General features: G+C 36.0%; 2 protein-coding genes across 2 annotated transcripts in view; both read right to left on the reverse strand.

The window, feature by feature from the left end:
* LOC129806639 (protein pinocchio) overlaps positions 1-7,283 on the reverse strand; it is a 72,548-nt gene extending 65,265 nt beyond the window's left edge. Inside the window, exon 1 of the mRNA XM_055855370.1 lies at positions 6,879-7,283. The gene's annotated coding sequence lies outside the window, so the exon portion shown is untranslated. The remainder of the gene's footprint in view (positions 1-6,878) is intronic.
* A 3,273-nt stretch (positions 7,284-10,556) lies between these two features.
* LOC129806633 (TBC1 domain family member 23) lies at positions 10,557-20,324 on the reverse strand. The gene is made up of 4 exons (XM_055855357.1): positions 20,115-20,324; positions 19,614-19,982; positions 13,462-14,409; positions 10,557-11,510 (listed from the first exon to the last, which is right to left on the reverse strand). The coding sequence occupies exons 1-4, from the start codon at positions 20,129-20,131 to the stop codon at positions 10,745-10,747; spliced, it is 2,100 nt and encodes a 699-aa protein (XP_055711332.1). The 5' UTR covers positions 20,132-20,324; the 3' UTR covers positions 10,557-10,744.
* Between the last annotated feature and the right edge of the window lie 1,068 nt (positions 20,325-21,392).

A 21,392-nucleotide genomic window follows, 5' to 3' on the forward strand; every position in this document is an offset into this window, starting at 1 on the left:
AGTGATTGGAAGCTTCTATGCTTTTTTTTTTATCATTCTCCGTCTCATACTAAGCTCTGAGCTACAAAAAATAATTAATTCATTGGTGCTTTTTGTTCATTTTTGGTGGCTTTTTTAGGGGATCAAGACGGTGAAAGCTATACTTCTATTTTTATGTCTTCACTATCTAAATTTTTTGATGAATTGTCCTCTACTAAGAATTGATAATTATAAATCTCAATGAAAGTACGTCTTATCAAGCTGATAAATTGCGAAAACCAAAAAAAAGCCTGTCATGTTTGAGAGGAAATTAGCATAAAGTGGTCAGAGTGTCTGCCAAAAATATGATGAAACACTCAAAGATCGTTTCTTCATCTGATAAGAATTACAGGAAGTGTTTCTCTTTCAGAGATTGGCTGCAAAATACGGAAAGATATTGCCCTATTTTTAAAAATAATAATTACGTGTTACAACATCTCGGAGAGGAACTAGGTCTTCGCGTAACCGAGATTTGTTGACATGCATTATTGTTATTTTTCTTAACTCTGCAAGTTACACAGAGCCATAACATACATACATCAGTCCAGGCTGTAAACAGGTCTGCCAATCACGGATCACTTTGGTTCCCGATCGACGCAATCTGTCGATCTGCCATTAGCGGTTCACTAACTAACTATACTTATTCACCCCCTGCATCAGTCCCATAAAGGAAGTTAAACTTGTTTGATCGAAAAGTCGATCTGAATCGGTCTCTTTCACGGGGAAAAGGTCATTCTACCGTTAGTTTACGTCTCCAAATGTTACTAATTTTACAGATCAAACGGTACAAGATAGCGACTTGGGATTTTCAAGAACGCCCCCCATTTAAGTCAAATTAAGGATGCTAAAATAGCTTCAACTGAAATTTTTGTAAATGAATCGAACTTTTCCAATGGAAAAAGGCATGCTATCGCTTCTCTACGTCCCAGAACGTAAACATTTTGATAGATCAAATGCAACGAGATAGCGACTTTTGATTTTCAAAGGACCCCCCTCATTAAAATTAAATTAAAGATGCTAACGTAGCCTCAATCTCGATTCTTGTATCGAATCGGTTCTTTTCACTGGAAAAAGGCATAGCACGATTTTCCTGTTTCTTCAAATGCTGTTAATTGTGTAGATCAAACGGTATAATATACCATAATGTGATTTTCAAGGGACCCCCTCGTTAAAGTCTGTGATTTTTGTATCTGAATCGATACTTTTCATTGGTAAAAGATATTCTACCGTTTTCTTAAGTGACCGAACATTACCGGTTTTGTAGATCAAACGGTATGAGATAACGCCATGTGATTTTCAATGGACTCCCTCGTTAAAGTCAAATTAAGCATGCTAAAGGAGCTTCAACTGCGATTTTTGTATCTCATTCGGTGAAAAAAGATATTCTACGGTTTGCTTACGACATCGAATATTGCTAGTTTTATAAATTATACGATATTAATACGTTTGATGGTTGATGATTCCGTAGAATTATAATACTTTTGGTAGCCGAGTTATTAAGACACGCGCACTGCCTTCAGACGTACTTTTATTTCAACACTCTAAACCTATCAACGACTAAAACTATCAAAAAAACAATTTAACAATAGTGCCAACTTAACAACTCTAAATATTAATTTGAATTAACTGTTAAATATGATATTGAGACATATCAGATATGAGATAGCGACTTAGGATTTTCAAAGGACCTGTGCTCATTAAAGTAAAATTAAGGAGTAGCCTTAACCACGATTTTATGTCTGAATCGGTTTTTAATGTTCAATGGAAAAAGGCTTTCTATTGCTTACCTATTGTCCTTGAACGTTACAAATTTTTTTGATTAAACGGTACAACATACCAACTTAAAATTTTCAAAAAAAAAACCCTCATCAAAGTCAAATTAAGGATACTAAAGTGGTATCAATCTCAATTTTTGTATCTGAATAGGTTCTTTTTAATGGAAGATACGCATTCTACCTTTTTCTTACGTCTCCCAACGTTACGAATTTTATAGATCAAACGGTATGAGATAGCACCTTGTGATTTTCAAGGACCCCCACATCATTACAGTCAAATTAAGAGTGATAGAGTAGCCTTGATCAGTATCTAGTGAAACCATTCAAACATGACGTTTGTTCTATTTGCGAAAAAATAAGTGCATAGTAGAATTTTCTTGTAACCTCGATCAGAGAGGTGAAGACATAATTTTTAGGAATAACCAATTAATCTATAATGAAATCTAAACTGACACGATAACATATGGAACGTTTTAAAACTTCGGATGGCTGAAGTTTCGTATTGCTCAATTTTTTTCGATGTTTTTTTAATGTAATAATGAAATCTATCGATTAACGTTTTCAATAAATCGTTTTGATCGATTAGAAGTAGAGTAATTTAATTTTTTTCTAATAATTAGATTTTTCGACTCTACCGTCCCCTGTGCTAATACTAGAATTTTGACTAATTAGAAGTCAAATTCATCAAGGAACATTGGAAAATCTAGTGGTACGATACTTTCGTAATCTCAAGCTTCAAAACTTTATGTTTTGAATATTAATCGGGGGAGTGATTCTGCACATTTATGAGAATTGTCATATGAGGCTTCTTGTTAAAAATAAAAGCGAAATTGAAATAAGCGACTTTATTAAAGCAACTACCGTTTTAACCGAATCTCGTGTAGATACCAATTAAATTACTTTACATTACGTGATGTTGCAAAAAAATTTATTTTAAATTATTTATGACTATTCTCACTAAATTTATTTGCATGACAATACTCACTTTTGTTCAAAATTCAGTCTTATGATAAGATTTCGTACTTAATTATCCCATAAGGCTTAATTCTGGAATAATATGGATAATATACGGTTCAATAAACTACTAACGGATTTCTAATCCGGTAAAGTTCGGTTTAAGCTACCGAATCAAACATGTGTCATTTCCTTCTGTCAATGTCACTTATATTTTGACATTTTAATGTCACACAGGGCTGTTGTTAAAAGAAAAATCCCGAAAGAATCCTATTCAATTTGAATTCATTTCAACGACCTCCCACAACCTCCCAAATATTCCATTTGGAAAGTTTTTGGGTTTTGCCAACTTTGCCAATTTGATTTCTTTTCTATCTTCAATTGGAAGCGATATTTGGCTAAGAAAAAAAAATGACCATAGAAGAACTTATTACTCTCCAAAGCACTTCATTTTGCACCCAATTTTGTGGGAGAAAATTTTTCCAATTCGTGCGTGTTTAATTATCTTTTCTGGCCAAATGTTTCTCTCATCTAACAAAGTTAAACATCGTCGATTATCACGTGCACTACTCACGAGATTTTTTTTTCTTAATGAAAAGTTATTTGAATTATTTGCAGAGAGAGATTCATGCGAGGGGGAAGAATATTGACGCAAGTGGTGGCTTCTTGAGGAGGGAAATATATTTAATAAATTTCGACTATGAAAAAAAATTAGCACTAATTGCGTGTTTTAGCTTTTTTTCGTTGCTCGAACTCCACAGGGAGAGATAAACATGTAATCCATCGATTTTAAGTAAAGTATCTGTTGATTACCATCTTTTTGTGATAGGATCTTTAGAAATTTTTGGAATTATAGATTTTCTGGTCAAATGACATTGCGCTGTTTGGCGGTTTTCTGTTTTTCTTTTTGTTTCCGCACGAGGACGAACGGTATGAGATATCGACTTTTAATCTTTTCTGAACTACCCAGGAGGGGAATTCTGTAACGATATGACAATGTCATATGACAAATTAAAAAAATTTTATGTGGTAAATTCATAAAAATTATTCGAAAATCAAATTCATATCAGTTACTAAGAGCCTTATAGAGCTCCTTGCAACAGCCATTCAATTCTCACTGGGCTGTAATGCTGTCCTATTTTCGAATTTACCACGAAAATTTGTCATATGACATTGTCATATCGTTACAGAATTTCCCTCGTTACAGAATTTACATTCTCCTTCCAATACCTGACACTAACCGATTTATTTATTTTCAAATTATCATGACCTCCGAACTGTATTCATTTGCAATGAGTAATATAGGGTCTCATTCTTTTATTTGACTAAGAGGTTATTTCGAAAGATGAGGTTATGTTGGATCTAACCTCAAAAGTCAAAGAGCATTATGATTCGAAGGAAATAAAAAAATTGAAATTCAGATTTTCTAATAATCTAGCAATTTCTATAAATGTAAAAATTTTGTCTACATTTTAAATATTAAAATCTAAAATTCTAACCTCAAAACTTGAAATCAGGGCAAATTCACAAACGTAAAGCCGCATTTTCTCTTAATCCAAGAGTAATCATATATTTCACAGCAGAGAAGCGAAATTAGCTTCAGAAAACAAAGATTAACTTCGTAAAGGACATACAATTTGAGGTTAGTATTTGATGCAATTCGTGATGCAAACTTCAGTCATTCGCGCGATTTCCAGTTTTTAATTTTTTTGTGTTTTATGAATGTATTCAACAACAATTATAAAGGAGAGAAGTTTCTCATTTTGGTATTTTTGAAAATAAATTGCTTTTTTAGGTTATGTGATGATTGAAAAGCGAATTCCTTTCATTTGTAAATGGAAAAAAATAAAAATAAAATAATTTTCAAAAGTATTTAAAATGCTCTGACCTCGAAATTACAAAAAAAAATCAGAATTTCATAAATTTGTATAAAATTTAAAACTTAAAAAAAAACAGTGATCGTCAAGGAATTAAAATTACAAAATCAAAGAATACTTTATTTGACTCACAGATTAAATTGGCATTAAAAATTCATTTAAACGAGAATATTCGAAAAACTTTAAATCCGACACATTTTCCTTAATTTTTTGAGGTTAGGTTGAACATAACCTCGCATTCCAATTTAATTTCTTAACGAGATACAGTAGAGCCTCGCTATTGGCCATATTTGGTTCCAGATTTGACACTTGGGTCGCACTATAGTCCATGTAATTTTTTTAAAATTATCAATGACTTTTAGTATTGAAATTGCTCGACGGCTTCCACTTTCTTTGCGAATTTGGTACTTGTCCTCGCTCTCTTCATTATGAATCACAATTATCACAACTACTCAATAAAGTTTGCCAAAAATATTAACATAATTGTGACAACATTCCATGTCGTCGCGTACTAAAAAACATAACCTAACTTAAAATCAGTGTTTTGAAATCAACGGTCGATAAATTGTGGACTATAGAGCGATTTCCTATAGCGGGGTTCTAGTGTAAGAGAATTAGACAATTTTAATTATTACATTTACTTATGTGAAAATTTTAAAAGTCGCTAACCAGAAGAATTTTAAAAAATGTATGATTTAGCAAGATGTTTTCATAAATTATCTTAGACTTGAATATCCTTAATCCTACTTTGTAATTATTATAGCTTATTATGAATATCCATCCTTTAAATATTGTTTAATTTAGAATATTTCGTGTTCAATGTTATTGAGATTGTACAAGAATGGCATATTCCGCGATATTGTTTAAGGGGGAAAGAAAACAATCTTCTCTCTGTATGTTTCACCGATATTAATTCTCAAACAGCAAAACACTTCATTAAATATTTAAATAATTATTTAATTTTTTTTGTGGTACCTAGAGTTGTAAAACAGACGAAATAGTTAAAGAAAAATAGGAACTGCAAATCTAGTAGATGTACAACACCCTGTGTGGTGAAATAATCTGAATATATATTCACTTTTTGGTGAATATATATTCACTTCTAGGTGAATATGTGAGTAGTGAGTATTTTTATGTTTCTCCATACAAAAAAGTGAATATGTGAATACAGATCAATTTTTTAGCTCAGTTATTACCCCCTTGGTCGTGCATTTATTTTCAATAACGGTTTTTTTCAAGGTCAACAGTTAAAATGGCTCTAGAGAGCGCATTTCTTAATCGAATGGTATCAAGTTTGGGGTCGTTGGAAAGGTCTTGGATTCCTGAAAACCTGAACCGATTCCAATCGGTTATGAACCGTTTCATGAACCAATAACTAGTTTTGGGGAATCTTTTGAGTGATTTATGAATCGGTTCAAATCGGTATACGACAAATGATACGAAGGTACTTTTGAGATATAGCATCTAAGTCACGGGTTCGAGCATTCTGCAGAAGCTGGAACGCTTTGCTACTCTTTTTTTCAGCTGGATCTTTGCAATTTTATCCAGAGTATCAGTCTACCTGACCAGTGAACTCTTTGTCTTATTTATCATTCATTTAGAACAGTTGGAATAAATTCAATTGTTTATAATTTAAATGGAAGGGGCTTGAGTGCAAAAATTAGAGAGTCAAAGTAGTTAAATAAATTACATTTTTAATTGTGGTATTTGGAACATTTTCATGGTATTTCCGCCTACGGGACGCTTTTCAATGGAATTTTTTTTTGCGGTAATGTTCCAGAACATTTTCCACAAATGCACTTTCTGCGCAAGTTATTCCTCAGTCCGGTGACCCCTTGGGATGCGTCTCTGGGCAATATTTAATTGATTTTGGCGACAAAATTATTGGGATTATTCTAGTTTTGACTTGTTCAAATTGAACTAAAACCGCCTATTTTTTGGATTGGTTTTTTTTTCTTAGGTCACTGTCTCTCCCTCTCTCTTTCACTCTCTCGGAATTCATCACCGTTATTGAGCTTTAAAGAGACAAAAATATGCTTCTTCGAGGGCACAAACAAAATTAACTGTTGCGAAGGAATGTTGCTAAAAAGAGCATAAATTCCTCAAGACAGACAACTTCTTCATTGTTTGGTGTCCATGACCATGTATAAGAGAGAATGAGAGAGGGATTTAATGAGAAAGAAAAAAAAGTGGCGGAGTCTCCCATGGCATCTGACATAACCTCACTTCCAAACCCCAAATGTAGGCAACGTACCTTGTCTTCCTTTCTACGAGTTCACTGTCTGGGGATTTTCCTCAACCTCCTTTTGGCAGATTTACACAAAACACCTTCTCTGGGGCTGAAGCAATAGCCACAGAATTAAAATCAGACTTTGAAATACTAAGATTGCAAAATTGAATTTGATAAATAGCTCAAAAATTGATAATAGAGATACACTGTGTCAGAAAAAGAACAATTCGCTCTGCAAATTCCGTTAATTTTCTCAAAATTATTCCACGTGCATTCAATTTAGAAAGATACTAAAACCACCTAAGCTTGAATTTCACTGGGAATTGTGACAATTTACGGAATGTTTCTTGGCGAAAATGCTCAAAATTTGCAAGATCGCGATGCAAACACTTGGACTGTTGCACTAGTACTGACCTCTTCCGCATCTGTTGTGATGGCGTGCAATTGCCCTTTTCTCACCTTCCCGCCTTTTTTGCCAGATGGCGCAACTGCACTCCCGCGCTCGACCTTTGACGGTTGCATCAACTATCGTCATAAGCAAGGGCTCTTTTTTTGTTAAGTTGCAGATATCATATATTTATCTGTCAATAATATTATCAATTATAATGCTTTAACTTTAAAGAATTGTTAATACAAAAACAAGATAAGACTCATAAAAGGTCCAATGACTTCACGTTTTCTGAGAGTTTAACATTACATGGCATAAGGTTTTATAAATAACACAGATTCGATTGATATTATTAATACATTTTATCTTAGATCAATTACAGGAATATCACTACATTTTACACATTTTATGCTCAATATGTTAAATTTAACTGTGAAATGTCCACAACTTTGTCATTGTCTAGGGGTATTGGCCAAGGATCAGTACTAGGTCCTCTCTTTTTTCTATAAACGATTTAGCTTCAAATTTGAATAATAACAATATTAATTTTCATTTTTATGCAAATGATCTGCAGATCTACTGCTTCGGTGATTCTCTTGCACCTGATGCGTGCTTTATTCAAGCGAATGAGATACTTAGTTTGGTTTTTCAGTGGGCTATGAATGATCTTCTTCTCAATCCGGGTAAATCTCAGGCTTTTCTAATTATAAGTGGGAGATACCGTCCTTATTCACTTCGTCTTTACCTCAATCATGAGGTTATACCTTACGTCCATAAAGCCAAAAATTTTAGTATTATTTTCAATGATTCTTTAGCTTGAGACGACCATATATCCCATATAAATAAAAGAGTTAACTTTTCCCGTTACACCCTTAGAAGGCAACAGTACTTCACTTCTCAGGATGTACGAATGTTATTAGTTCATACCCTGCTCCTTACCCTTTTTTCCTATGGTGCTGAACTCTTTTAGCTGAGATCGGAAAGGTCTAGACCTCAGCTGCAACATACTAAAATTTAAAGAAAAAGCATCGTCTAGTTTTCGCAATAATCGAAATCGATTTTTAGCGCATATGAGGCGCTCGGAGCAAAAAAAACTCTAAGTCGTATGCATTTCCCTATTAAAATAGCGTTTTTTTGCTCTGAGCTCCTCATATGATATTCATGATCTATGAGTATCAAAACGTCTAAATCAAAAATTTGGGCCCGATCTGACGAGGTCGGATTTCACCTGGGACCACAAAAGCTGAGATTGTAAAGAATCTTAGCTAAAACGATTTCTTTTGGGGGTAATTTAATTAATTTGACCATTAAAATAATAAATTGTAATAGCTTTGGCTCAATGCCTAAATTTCCTGAAAAGAGCCATGGCTTTACCTATTACGAACATAGAAAAAATTACTTGTCCGAAGCTTCAGTTATCCGAAGGTAGAGCGCTTTTCCTACAGTGCGTATCATTACTATAAGGTCACTTTTCAGAACTCCATTTTTTCTTTATTTTTATTTATATTTTGACGAGGAATAATTTCCTCTTCATCATGTATTGAATTAGGCAAGAATGATCACGTACAGACGGGCAATCCTTAGGGCCCAAAATAGACTTAGGCTCCTCTAGAATATTTAGCCTGTAAAATTTGACAGTAAAAATTTATCCCGTCATATACTCAGGGCCTCATGGCTTAGGATCGTCGTTTAGAAGTCCTTTGCACAAATTTCCTTTACCTATCCTTTACTGCCATGAGAATCAGCCTAAATCTGTCTACACTAGGAAAAAATTTCATCAATATTTGCAATCAATATGTGATATTGATGAAAATCGCCTACACATCAGTAAAATATATCGATCCCTCAGAATATAATCCGAACAACTCGATTTTTTGCCAAATTCGTTTTTTTTTTTGCTTTTCGGGTACTACTTGACACCCTCTACCTTCCCCGTGAATATTATACCGAAAAGTTAATTATTTTCAAAGTTATATGGGTTCCAAATCTTAAAAATCCTATGATCAGCATGCAAAATCTCAGCTTTAAATCGCTCTCTTGAAAAGTTGGCCATTCGCGAGTTGTTCGGTTTATATTCTGAGGGATCGATATGAACATAAATTTGGATGATTGAAGGAAATTTGTCTAGTGTGTATAGCAATTTCTTCGATATTCGTTTCAATATGGATGGTTTTTCTTCCATGTTGTATATCAATATTGTTTACCCCTACACATTGAAACAAATATCATCAATATAACTCTTTCATAATATTATTGAAGCGGAATATGGAAGAAATGGAAGAAATATTGAAGAAAATTTTTAATATCAAGTTCATTTCATATTTTCTTAAATAAATTCATTTTTCCTTTCACAAAAATTCGATAATTTTCTGCTGCAGAATATTCGAAAATTACTTCTTGAAGTCTATTGGGATGTGTTTAGTGGATTTAGGTGCAAGTTAAAAAAAATGTGGAGAAAAATATACGTTTCAGGAGATGTGATTTCCTACTGGAAACCGATTTTATCCTGTTGCGAGGGAATTTGCTTAATAATGTGATCCTCAAGAATCTCTCTATAGTGTCTCGATCCTCAGAGGTCTCCTGGTAAATTTCTGCTGCATTTCATAAAGATTTCTCTCGATTATCCGAGACTTTAGAGAAGATAATGAATCTCTCAATTTTCTTATTTTTCGTTCGTGTTAGAATTTGGAATATGGGGTCATAGTTCCAAAGGACTCTTTAATGATGCACACAAGAGATCACTTACGGCAATTTTTAAAGAAAAATTGCAAAGAACTTATCTAAAATTTGATTGAATTCCACCTGGCACAAAATTTGCAGAAAAACACACCTCTTTCGCATTTTTGGAAAATTTTCCACTAAAATTCATTGAACACTATCCCTATGAACTTCGATAAACACTTTCCAAAGTTTTCCAGGAGCAAAATGATAAATTTTCTCGAAGAAGAATCTCAAGCCGCAAGACTTGGAAAATGACACAAAGTATCAATATTGAAACGTATTAGTTCCTGTGTGAAGGCATTTTCTTCAATAATTGAAGTTTTTTATCAATAGTATTGAAGGCCCACTTATCCATATTTTTCCTAGTGTATAGACAGCTTAAGTTTATTTAGACCCTTACACTAAGCTTGTACTTTGACTAGCCCAGTAAGCCCAGTCTCAGAAAACGTTGAATTCACCATGCACAGGGCTGAAACAGAATCATTTTACCATTTTACTTACCCCTCTTAGGAAAATATTCTCTGCATAATTACCAAACTTTCCTGACCAAACCAAAAGAAAACCATTACAAATTCTGACAAAACACCAACAAATTATTGTTCTTCAAGGCATTTAATATTGCACTAAATGACGAAAAGAAAGCGACAATGGTAGGTTGTTTTCAGTAAAACATCTAATTTATACAAAATATTTTAAAATAATCAACAAAAAAGAGGTTTACACAGAAGTTTAAATATAAATATAATTGAAGAGGGGGAGGGGGGGGGCTATCTCACTACTCCTACGCATTTTTGCTGTTCTCCAGCTGTTGCACAATATGTCGCGAAACAATTTCCGTTGCATTGCTCGCATTGGGAATCAAGAATCTGTCCATGTCGGTGATGAGGAGGGTCTCACCATCGGGGACGCCATATTTGAATGTTATCAAGTCTCTGTGACGTCGTTTGGCGGTAATTTTGACGATACTGGAAAGATGTCGTCGCACAATCACCTGACTCTGACCCTTACCCAAGTCCCTGAGGACAACTAGATGGGTTTTGGTCACAATCAAGTGACTGTCGAACATCCTTCCATTCATGTGCACTTCCTGACACCTAAAACTCGTGATAACATCCGGTTGCTTGAGGAATGACTGCAACTGAACAATTTCCTTGGCATCTGTTTCATCCTGGGGACTTGCGTCACCGTCTCCTGCTCCAGTATTCACCGGTTCCTCACTCTCCTCGTCAATACTGAACACCGGGGCAACATTTCGATATCTCCGTCCGTTTTTCTCAGACGCCGAAACGTGCTTCTCCACAACATTCTGCCCGGAATTGGTGCTGTTGATGCTCGTTGTTGGATTGACAATGTATTCAAATAACTTCCCCTTCATCTCGGCTGATTTTGATTTGAGTGATGCGCCCAATTTACTAAAAAGATCCGCCGTGATCTTCGTTTGAGGTCCCTGGGATGACGACGAGGCTGTTTGGGAAGGAGTGTTGATGGGATTCCTAGCTGTGTTGTTGTTCTTTGAGTGAGTGGAATTTCCACAGCAGACGAGGCATCTATCAATCACATAATGATTAATTTTTGGCATTGCAGAATTTCGTTTCATTTAAAAATGTGATCGATTCGAATGTAAAAACAACCTGACAAAATTCTGATTGCTTTGATTGATAAGAAAAAAAATGTTGACCGGGGAATCTTCCGAAAACAGTCTCAGTGTTCTTAGCAAAGGATCTCATACAGTAATACTATTAAAGTTTCATCAAGACGATGCTTTCAAAGAGATTAACACATAAGCGTATACTTCGGGATAGAAAGTCGTAATGAATAAACTAAATAGAACATTTCGTCAAGAAAGAAACCAGGTGCGTTATGGACGGTAAACTAATTTTGATCTTCCGAAAGGTGCATCTTAAACTGAAACCTGTTGGGGGATCAAATGTGATCTTCCTTTTCAAAAGGAATGCTAAGTAGTCACTATAAACGCTGCACACAATTTTCGGTACTTTTAACCGAAGGTACATGGGACAGTTAGGCTCAGAAGTGGTAGATAGATGATGTTAACTCTAATGAACGAGGACACGTATGCAGAAACGGACTTTGAGCAACTTATAACTAGGCTTGACCGAAGAACTCTGTATTAAATCAGAGGAAATCCCGCTGAGATAGTCGAGTTGGTGCACTATATTTGTCATCCATTTGCTCTCTCTATCAGATTTCTCCCCTGACTAACTAAACATTGTTACTAGAACTCCAAAATGCCCTTTCGGCCGTTATTCAAGGTTGAGGATTGTCAAAGGTATGTTTAGGCTTGCCTCGTACCCTAATTTTCGTAACTTTATGTGATCCCCGTTGTCGGTCCTTCCTTTGTATGACATACCCGATGTTACTCTTTCATGAATTAGGGACATCGTTAACAGTTCGCTCCGGTTCGTAATGACTTGATAGGTCATTGCCTAGATGTAGGATCCTCTTTAGCCTGGAATACCCTTTCCGCCGTTATCAAAGGTTGACCGTTGATAGGGGAAAATTCTAGCTTCCCTCGTAACCCGTTCTTCATTACAATCCGAAAATAGAAAGAACAATTCACGATAATTTTTTTTTTATCCCCGTTGTCGATCCTTCCTTTTGCTGTCATACCCGACGTTACTCTTTCATGAATTAGGAACACCATTCACATTTCGTTCATTATTCAAGGTTGACCGTTGATAGCGGAAAATTTTAGCTTCCCTCGTACCCCGATCTTCATTACAATCCGAAAACAGAAAGAACAATTCACGATAACTTTGTTTTATCCCCGTTGTCAATCCTTCCTTTTGTTGTCATACCCGACATTACTCTTTCATGAATTAGGAACACCATTCACATTTCGTTCATTATTCAAGGTTGACCGTTGATAGGGGAAAATTCTAGCTTCCCTCGTACCCCGATCTTCATTACAATCCGAAAACAGAAAGAACAATTCACGATAACTTTGTTTTATCCCCGTTGTCGGTCCTTCCTTTTGTTGTCATACCCGACGTTACTCTTTTATGAATTAGGAACACCATTCACATTTCGCTCGTTATTCAAGGTTGACTGTTAATAGCGAAAAATTCTAGCTTCCCTCGTACCCCGATCTTCATTACAATCCGAAAACAGGAAGAACAATTCACGATAACTTTGTTTTATCCCCGTTGTCGATCCTTCCTTTTGTTGTCATACCCGATGTTACTCTTTCATGAATTAGGGACAGCATTCACATTTCGCTCTTTATTCAAGGTTGACTGTTGATAGCGAAAAATTCTAGCTTCCCTCGTACCCCGATCTTCATTACAATCCGAAAACAGGAAGAACAATTCACGATAACTTTGTTTTATCCCCGTTGTCGATCCTTCCTTTTGTTGTCATACCCGACGTTACTCTTTCATGAATTATGAACACCATTCACATTTCGCTGCGTTTACCGTCAACCGATACCCCTAACGATTCGCAACCTGGTGGTACCAGTAACCCAGTGATTGTGTTTACCTGTGCACATCGTGATCCTCCAGGCAGTCGATCATGTGGTCACCGAAGTATTCGTGGATGGCTGCGTAGCCTCCCGTGAGCAACGAGACGTAGTTGGTGTTTTTCTGCAAAAATGAAGCCACAACCATGTGCGTATATTGATCCTCCTCATCCCTGCCCGATCCCATGAAGCACAAATGCTCTCCGCCGGCATTAGAATTGGCCTCAATGGACTGCCTCTGGGCCCTCAGGAGACCCTGAACAGCTGTTGCAAATGCCACAGGTTCCTGCAGCATCAAATTGCTGTCCAGGTGAAAGGCCGTTGATAAGTGTCCAACATTGTACTGATCAGCCGGACGACAGTCAACCAGAAAGAAGCGTACAGCTTCCGGATGTGGTGTCTCCATTGAGGCATTATCCACGAGTTCGTACACCGAAACCGGAAGGCAAAGAGCCTGAGCAACAATAGGATCAAGGGGGGAGTCGACATGGGCACCAAAGAGTGTCTGAAGGAGGTCAGTTTTGAAGGATGAGGGAGTTTTCATGGCATAGTACTGGGCCAGGGAACAAAAGTCCACGACATCATCAGGTTCCAGAGCACACGGCATATTGCTGAGGAATTCAACGATCTTCTCCTTGGATTCATCCTTCATGGCCAGAATCTTGTCGCGCACATTCACTAGCATGATGAGACTGAGGAAGAATACGAGGTACGGATCTGCCTGCTGAAAGTACAAATCCCACATGGACAGAACCACAGGCAGGGTACAGGTAGCACCAAAGAGACTCTGGAACCAGGACTGGGAGTAGAGATCAGGAGTTATGCGCTTTGTGTCCAACATTGAGCACAACTCAGGATCATGGTAGAGAATGAGCAGGCGAAACAGGTGAAATACATTGCCCTGTTTCACGCAGCCCTTCGGTATGTAAGCATCACGGATGGCTTCGAAGAGATTGTAAGTATCAGACCTGGAAGCAAATATTACATTTTAACACTCAAAAAAGAGAAAATTGACGCGGATTTTGGGTTTACTTGGTGATTCACTGAAGTTTATTGACTATGAAAATCATTCAGTAAATAAATGAGTGAGTTATTTAGGTCGGTTGACTTATCAAAAGACGAATGTGAGAAGGGTGAGCTGAATGTTTTGTAACATGGAAGAAAACATTGAATTTTACAGAGATACACAAAATGAGCTTACAGGGTCGATCTTATCAATAAACCTCGCCAATAATCAGAGCCCTATATTACGACAGTATCTGACATTCCAAAACGGATAAAATTGGTCATATTACTATTCCTAGAAATGTTTTCTACTAATTCTAATGCTATCCGACTACGATTTGTATCTTGGATTAGCCGAAAGCCTATACGGTCAAATAAACAAAGACGGTTTGAGTCTCGACTAATAAAAAACAAAGGTGTGTCTTAGATATTTACTAACACAAAAAACTTACAGAAGTTCAATGTTTCATCTATAAATCTTTATAATTATTTATTTCATATAAATAAAATTTAAAGGGCACCCAATGGGTAAAGTGGTAGAGCACAGCTTTATGATACACTAAAGGAAGTTGGGAAAAATAAGAAATGTTCAAAGCTAGAGTATGTGCGAAACCTGAAAGCCTACTCCAATATAATTTACATTACAATAGTAAACTTTTGAAGAGATTAAAAAAATTAGTGCCGATATTTTTTCGTTTCGAACCAAAGTTTTCAGAATGTGAAATTGAGAACAGTTACAGCGTCACTGACGGGAGAACATAAAGCCCTCTTGCGCAGAAAAGGACAGATAATTGGTGTTATTCTGAGACCAAAATCTAGTTGGATTTTTTTTGGTTTTTCTCGAAAACGGCTCCTACGATTTCTTTTATTTTTGGATATGTTTTGGAGGTGGTCCAGGTGAACATTTCGTCCAAACATACCTATGACCTAAAGCAATCGCTGCCTTGGATTTTTAACGTCAAAGATCAAACCACTTTGGAGGGCCTATTTTTCAATCGATTTGGTTAAATTTCGATTTTTTGGAAAGGTCTTGAAATTTTCAACCCGATTGCATCGATCGCAATCGGTAATCAATCGGTTAAGTACCCGTAAATTACCAATCCTTTTAAATATTCTTTTTTCTGTCTATAAAATTGTTAACCATCTAGAGGCGAAACGGTAAGAAATATAAACTTCGGATCTTCAGAAGACCCCACCATAAATTGACCCAAAAAACATTATTGTGATTTTTATTTCTCCCCACTCCACTCCATCCCTACAAAACCATGCTTTTTTTTTTACGAAAACGGCTCCAACGATTTCTTTTATTTTTGGATATGTTTTGGAGGTGGTCTAGGCGAACATTTCGTCCAAACTTATGACCTAAAAAAATCGCCAGCTTGCGAAAGTCAAAGTATAACTGGTTTTGGAATCAGTAATCAATCGGTGAATTATCCGTGAATGACTTGCTTTTCTCGTGTTTACATTTTTTGTTTGTCCATATGCTTGCACCTCATGCCAGAACATTCTAAAATGATAATTTATTTACCAATTTTTGATTTTGAAATGCTTTTGTGCTTTATGAATTAATTTGATCTCTTGGATGAGTAAACATCAAAAGATCATGCGAAAAATTAATTCACGGAGAGCTCTGTCTCATGAGTTCGAGCATTCCGCAAAGCTGAGACCCATTGCCATCTCTTTTTTAAAATAATTAACCAAATCTCGCACTTTTTGAATATACCACGTTTCTTCGAATACTGTATCTGACGCAGTTGTATATTCTCTTCAGTTTCTTCCGGTGTTCGTCAGAGGATTGCCTTCTTCTCAAATCAAAGACTAAAAGTTTTTCTCCAAAGCTTTCAACCCTCGGTATGGGTCTTCCTCAGTGGGTCAATTATAGTCTTTCTATTGATTTGGAAACGTTTTTCGTCCTCTTAACACTACACATAGCCACAAAACTTACTTTTCTTGGGAAAATTTACTATTATTTTTTCTTAATATAATTTTATTTTTTGTTTGCTGCTTCCTCTTCAGTGGTTTTGTTCCAACTGTGGTCCTCAGTCTTTTTTCTCCTTTTATTCCTCTGTGAATAGGGATAAGATTCCGTTCACAGAGGAATAAAAGGAGAAAAAAGACTGAGGACCACAGTTGGAACAAAACCACTGAAGAGGAAGCAGCAAACAAAAAATAAAATTATATTAAGAAAAAATAATAGTAAATTTTCCCAAGAAAAGTAAGTTTTGTGGCTATGTGTAGTGTTAAGAGGACGAAAAACGTTTCCAAATCAATAGAAAGACTATAATTGACCCACTGAGGAAGACCCATACCGAGGGTTGAAAGCTTTGGAGAAAAACTTTTAGTCTTTGATTTGAGAAGAAGGCAATCCTCTGACGAACACCGGAAGAAACTGAAGAGAATACCACGTTTCATTTGATGACTTTCTGTGTATTTGAACAAAGCCACAGATTTTTCTGAATTTAATGACTCGAGTACTTCCCTTGTTAGCTGAAAACCAAAATCCTGCACATTTCCTGAACTTATGAATCGTCACTTTTGACAAAAATATTAATTTCTGTGCATCATTTGTTGAAGTTTCGCAGCAAAACTAAGAGAGTGCACATAAAGACTGGTGATCCTTTATAAACTCTCACTGAGAAAAAAGAGGGTACGATCAACTTTTTTCGTCATATCAGTAACTCCTTTTAACTGTAAAAATATATCTACAATTTTCAATGTTACTTTTTGCCTTTTTACGGGTAAAGTTGACATGAAAATGGGTAACTTTAACCCCTAATACACCTAAAATGGGTAATATTTACACCAATTTCGAATCAACACAGTAGGGTAAAATTTACATTTTAGTCTTGAGAAGTTCGTGGTGCGATTGGTAAGAGCGTTCGGTTCCGATTCCGTTGCGACTCGACCGACTGTCACAATTGTGAGTTCGAGTCCCGCCCGGTGCAAATGACTGAAGCATCTGAATGGACATTTAATTAATTTTTAATTCCAAGCACCTCCGGGAGGTTTTTGGAATTCTTCTTCTTCTTCTTCTTCTATTTTATGTTTGAGCTATCGGACTCATTCGGGTTCATATAGCTAGCTTTTTTTTTTGGAATTACCTCAAGTAAATAAGAGAAGACAATGGCCAAAAACTGTATGGGATTTGATCTGTGTGGCATCCACAGCTGGGACTAGACGCATTTTATAGATAATGATAAAGGATAAAATACTGCAGAGACTCAGGGCGATGTTCGTCGGTAATCCTTGTAAAAACGCCTTTATCCTTTCGAAAAATATATTATTTTGAGATCGAATTACTCAAGATCGGCTGAACCGATTTTGTTGAAATTTGGTATGAATACAGTGTATGACTTAAGCTATTTATCCATGAATACTACCACCTTCCCCCACCCTTCCTTTCAGTAGCCTCCATACAAAATGTGGACTCTTTTCATTATAACTTTTCTCTGAGAAAAAGTAGAAAGCTGAAACTTGGCGTGGGATCTAGGTTTATCAAAGGCTCTTTAAGCATGTTTTTAGACTCTTCTCCCCTTCACTCCTTCTTGTAGCCCCCATACAAAATAATGAATATTTTCCACTATAATTCCTCTCTGAAAAGGATTAGAAATCAGAAACTTGGCATAGGATCGAGGGTAATGGAAGGCTTTTTAACCTTGTATATGTGCGTTTCCCTTCACCACTCCTTCTAGCAGTCCCCATACAAAATGAGGACTTTTTCCACTGTAACTCCTCTCTGAGAAAAGGTAGAAAGCTCAAACTCGTCGGTTGCATTGACCGCTGTTGTATTTGCATATTTTTTGTCTCTGCTTGGTGAAAGTTAAGATACAGATGTCGCCTCTTGTGTGAAATGCTGTCACAATTCGTCGGTTGCGTCTACGTCTGTCGTATCTGCATTTCTTTTGTGTCAGCATCTCACGCAAGAGGAGACGTCTGTATTGATGCTTGCACCAAATGGAGATACAAAACCATGCAGATACGACAGAGGTAGACGCAATCGACGAATTCCTGATACGTCAATTGTCGATGCAACCGACGATATTGATCTTTGGTTGACTTTTTGGTTTCAAAATACCAAAAACGTTAGTTTTTTTTGTTGTTTTTATTTTATAATAAGAATTTCTTTGTTTTTAATAAGGCTATCTAGCTCTTTTAAAACGAAATTTATGAAAAAAGAAAATAATTAAAAAAAAAATAATGAAAAAAATAGATATGTCATTTTGCTTTCATTTCCAAATTTATTTAATTATTATTAAAATATCTCAAAAGTGTTTTTTTCTAATTATGAATTCGTGTTTATAAGACAGATTTCTAACGATTTGACAGAAAATAGTATCTGCCAAATTTTACATTTTAGCCAAGACACACTCGGGAGATTTTACGAAACGACCGGGAGATTTTATCTAAGAACCGAACCTTTTCTGTAATCTTTTCTTCTTCTTCTTCTTCTATTTTATGTAAGGCTGTCGGACTCACCTGTAATCTTTTAAAGTTATTAAAATGCAAATGTCAAGATTTTGCGACAGTTTCAGGGAAAAATACACTATTAAACTAAGATTAAATTATAGATTATTAATTATAATTTTTATAGAAATGCTCATACAGTAACTATTTCTCCTCTTTCTCAGTTGTCTCTTCGCAAATTCTTCACGGTTGTAACTTTTACGATCTACTATCTTTTGCATATTGCACGTCAGAACAATAATTATTTATTTTTTATTTGAATTTGAAGTTGATGGACAAGAAAACTATTTAAAAACAATAATTTTATGAAGAAATCACAGAATCTTTTCAGTCTGCTAAACTTTAAATTCGTTTTTGTGATTTTAATCATAGAAATAAAATTCCCTCTCGATTGAATAATTTTGAGAATTTCACTCTTTTCCCTCCTTTCTCTGCTTGAAAAAAATCACGTAATTTCGTGATTTTTGAGGAAAGCATGAAATAAACTGGCAAGGAATATTTAATCGCATCACTAAAAGTGACTCACTTGTCTGATAATTGGCTTTAATTGCTTCTCGAGTGGCAAAAATGTAATTTATGCGCGCATGAAATTGATTTAATTGAATAGAAATCTTCGCAGCATCCTTGTTCTGTCCTGGATGCTGCACTCTGGGCACTTTAGGGATTTTTCTGAAAAATTGTATTAAAAAAATGGCAAACTGACCTTCGGAGTTTGAGGGAGAGCAGGGGCAGGAGAAGTTCAATCCATCCGTTGCCCTGCTCATACTTGAGACTGCGATTTTTGCAGTAGAATGTGAGGATGGACTCGAGATCCGAGACCACGGACACCTTGTCCTCATCGTCATTGCCGAGGCGCTTCACGACACTGTCGCAATCTTCGCGGAGCTGACGCTGAAAGGGTAAATCGAAGATCTCATTGAAGGACACCAGCTGGTCATTCTTGTGGCGAACGTCCAGGCAAACTTGCCAAACATCCGGCCGCAGACCTTCCGGAATGGTCTTGCCGTTGCAAATGGAGTAGATATCGTTAACGGTGCAGTCGTCCAGGAGAGCCGACTCCAGTTCCATCAGCCTTCCGGGGCCAAGACACGTCGTGGAATGCGATGGAGAGGTGCGAGAGAGAGAGATAAGACAGTGATAAGAAATTCGTCATTCGCAATCTTTGCAAATGAATTGGCAGTGTTTTGAGAAAAATCACACATACCAGAGATTATCATCCATTTTTCCTCGTCTTTCATCAAAATGATCAAGCAATGGAGCACCTCACAAGGTGGAATTTAGAACATTTTCCAACACTTTTCTCGCAAAATTTCACTCTTGAAGAAAAAAAACCTTTCGCACACGAACAAGAGAAACGTCACGGACAAAAGCTACTGACAGATCCGACGGATCCCACGGTTGTCCCAAGAATTTTCCCACTCAGCACTGCCATCAGCGACATCTTTTGGAATTGAACGGTAGTGGTTTGTGTTCTAGAAAGTTCACATTGGCCCCTATTCTCGGTTTCAGGGAAAAACTCTCATGTGAAAAGTGATAATTTTCACTTGGCAATTTCTTACTGCTCAATTTTATTTATAAAATTAAGCTTCTGAAATAATAAATCATAATTTATATATATAAAATACAAAAATACACTCACAGAGTAAAATCCGAAATAAACTACGCCTACGGAGAAGTTCAGTGCCCGCTTCGTAATCCGGATGGATTTTTTGAATTTGTTCAACGTCTCGAAAATATAATACAAGGTTTTTTTTCTAGAATTAGAATAAAAGTTTCAAAGAAGTTTAAAAAACATAATTACAGAATTCTATGCTATTATACTTCATTTATTAAACAAAAACATCACAGGATAATTCATTTTCATTCTGAATACTCGTGCATACATAACCTCAAAATTATTTTAAATCTAACCGTCGATAACTCTTCCGGTTTACGGCGATCCGGATTAGAGAGCGTGCACTGTACTACGCAGACCTGTGCTCGTTAAAAGTCGTGTAATATCGGAAATTTTGTGTTGATAATTTTAATGGAAATTACAGATAGCTATACTGGTAACACTGTTCCCGCTCATTCACGATGCCATGATAAATATTTTTGCGCCAAAAAGACATAACAGACATAAAAACTCATATAGAAAAAAATTGTCTTCTTGATATCTTTGTCGGAAGACGGATAGCTGTTCACTACACATCCTTTTACTTGATTCTTTCAGAAATACAAAGAAATTAAATGCAAATATCACTTCAAATGAAAAGTTCTGAAATCGCGGGCAAATCAACTGTAAGAGAGAGATAGAGACACAAATAACTCACTTGACAAACGTCTGGCGGCGCTGCGGTTGCAAAAAATCTCTGAAATGCGACAAAATATTTTCTTCTCTATTTTATCCTTATTAGCAGGTCGTGTCCCTTCTTGTAATATGTACTTTTGCATTGCTTATTAATCAAAATAGTGTTGTACAAAAGAATTTTTCTCAAACCTA

Source organism: Phlebotomus papatasi, chromosome 3, assembly GCF_024763615.1.
Source record: "Phlebotomus papatasi isolate M1 chromosome 3, Ppap_2.1, whole genome shotgun sequence".
Classification (NCBI taxonomy): Eukaryota; Metazoa; Arthropoda; class Insecta; order Diptera; family Psychodidae; genus Phlebotomus; species Phlebotomus papatasi.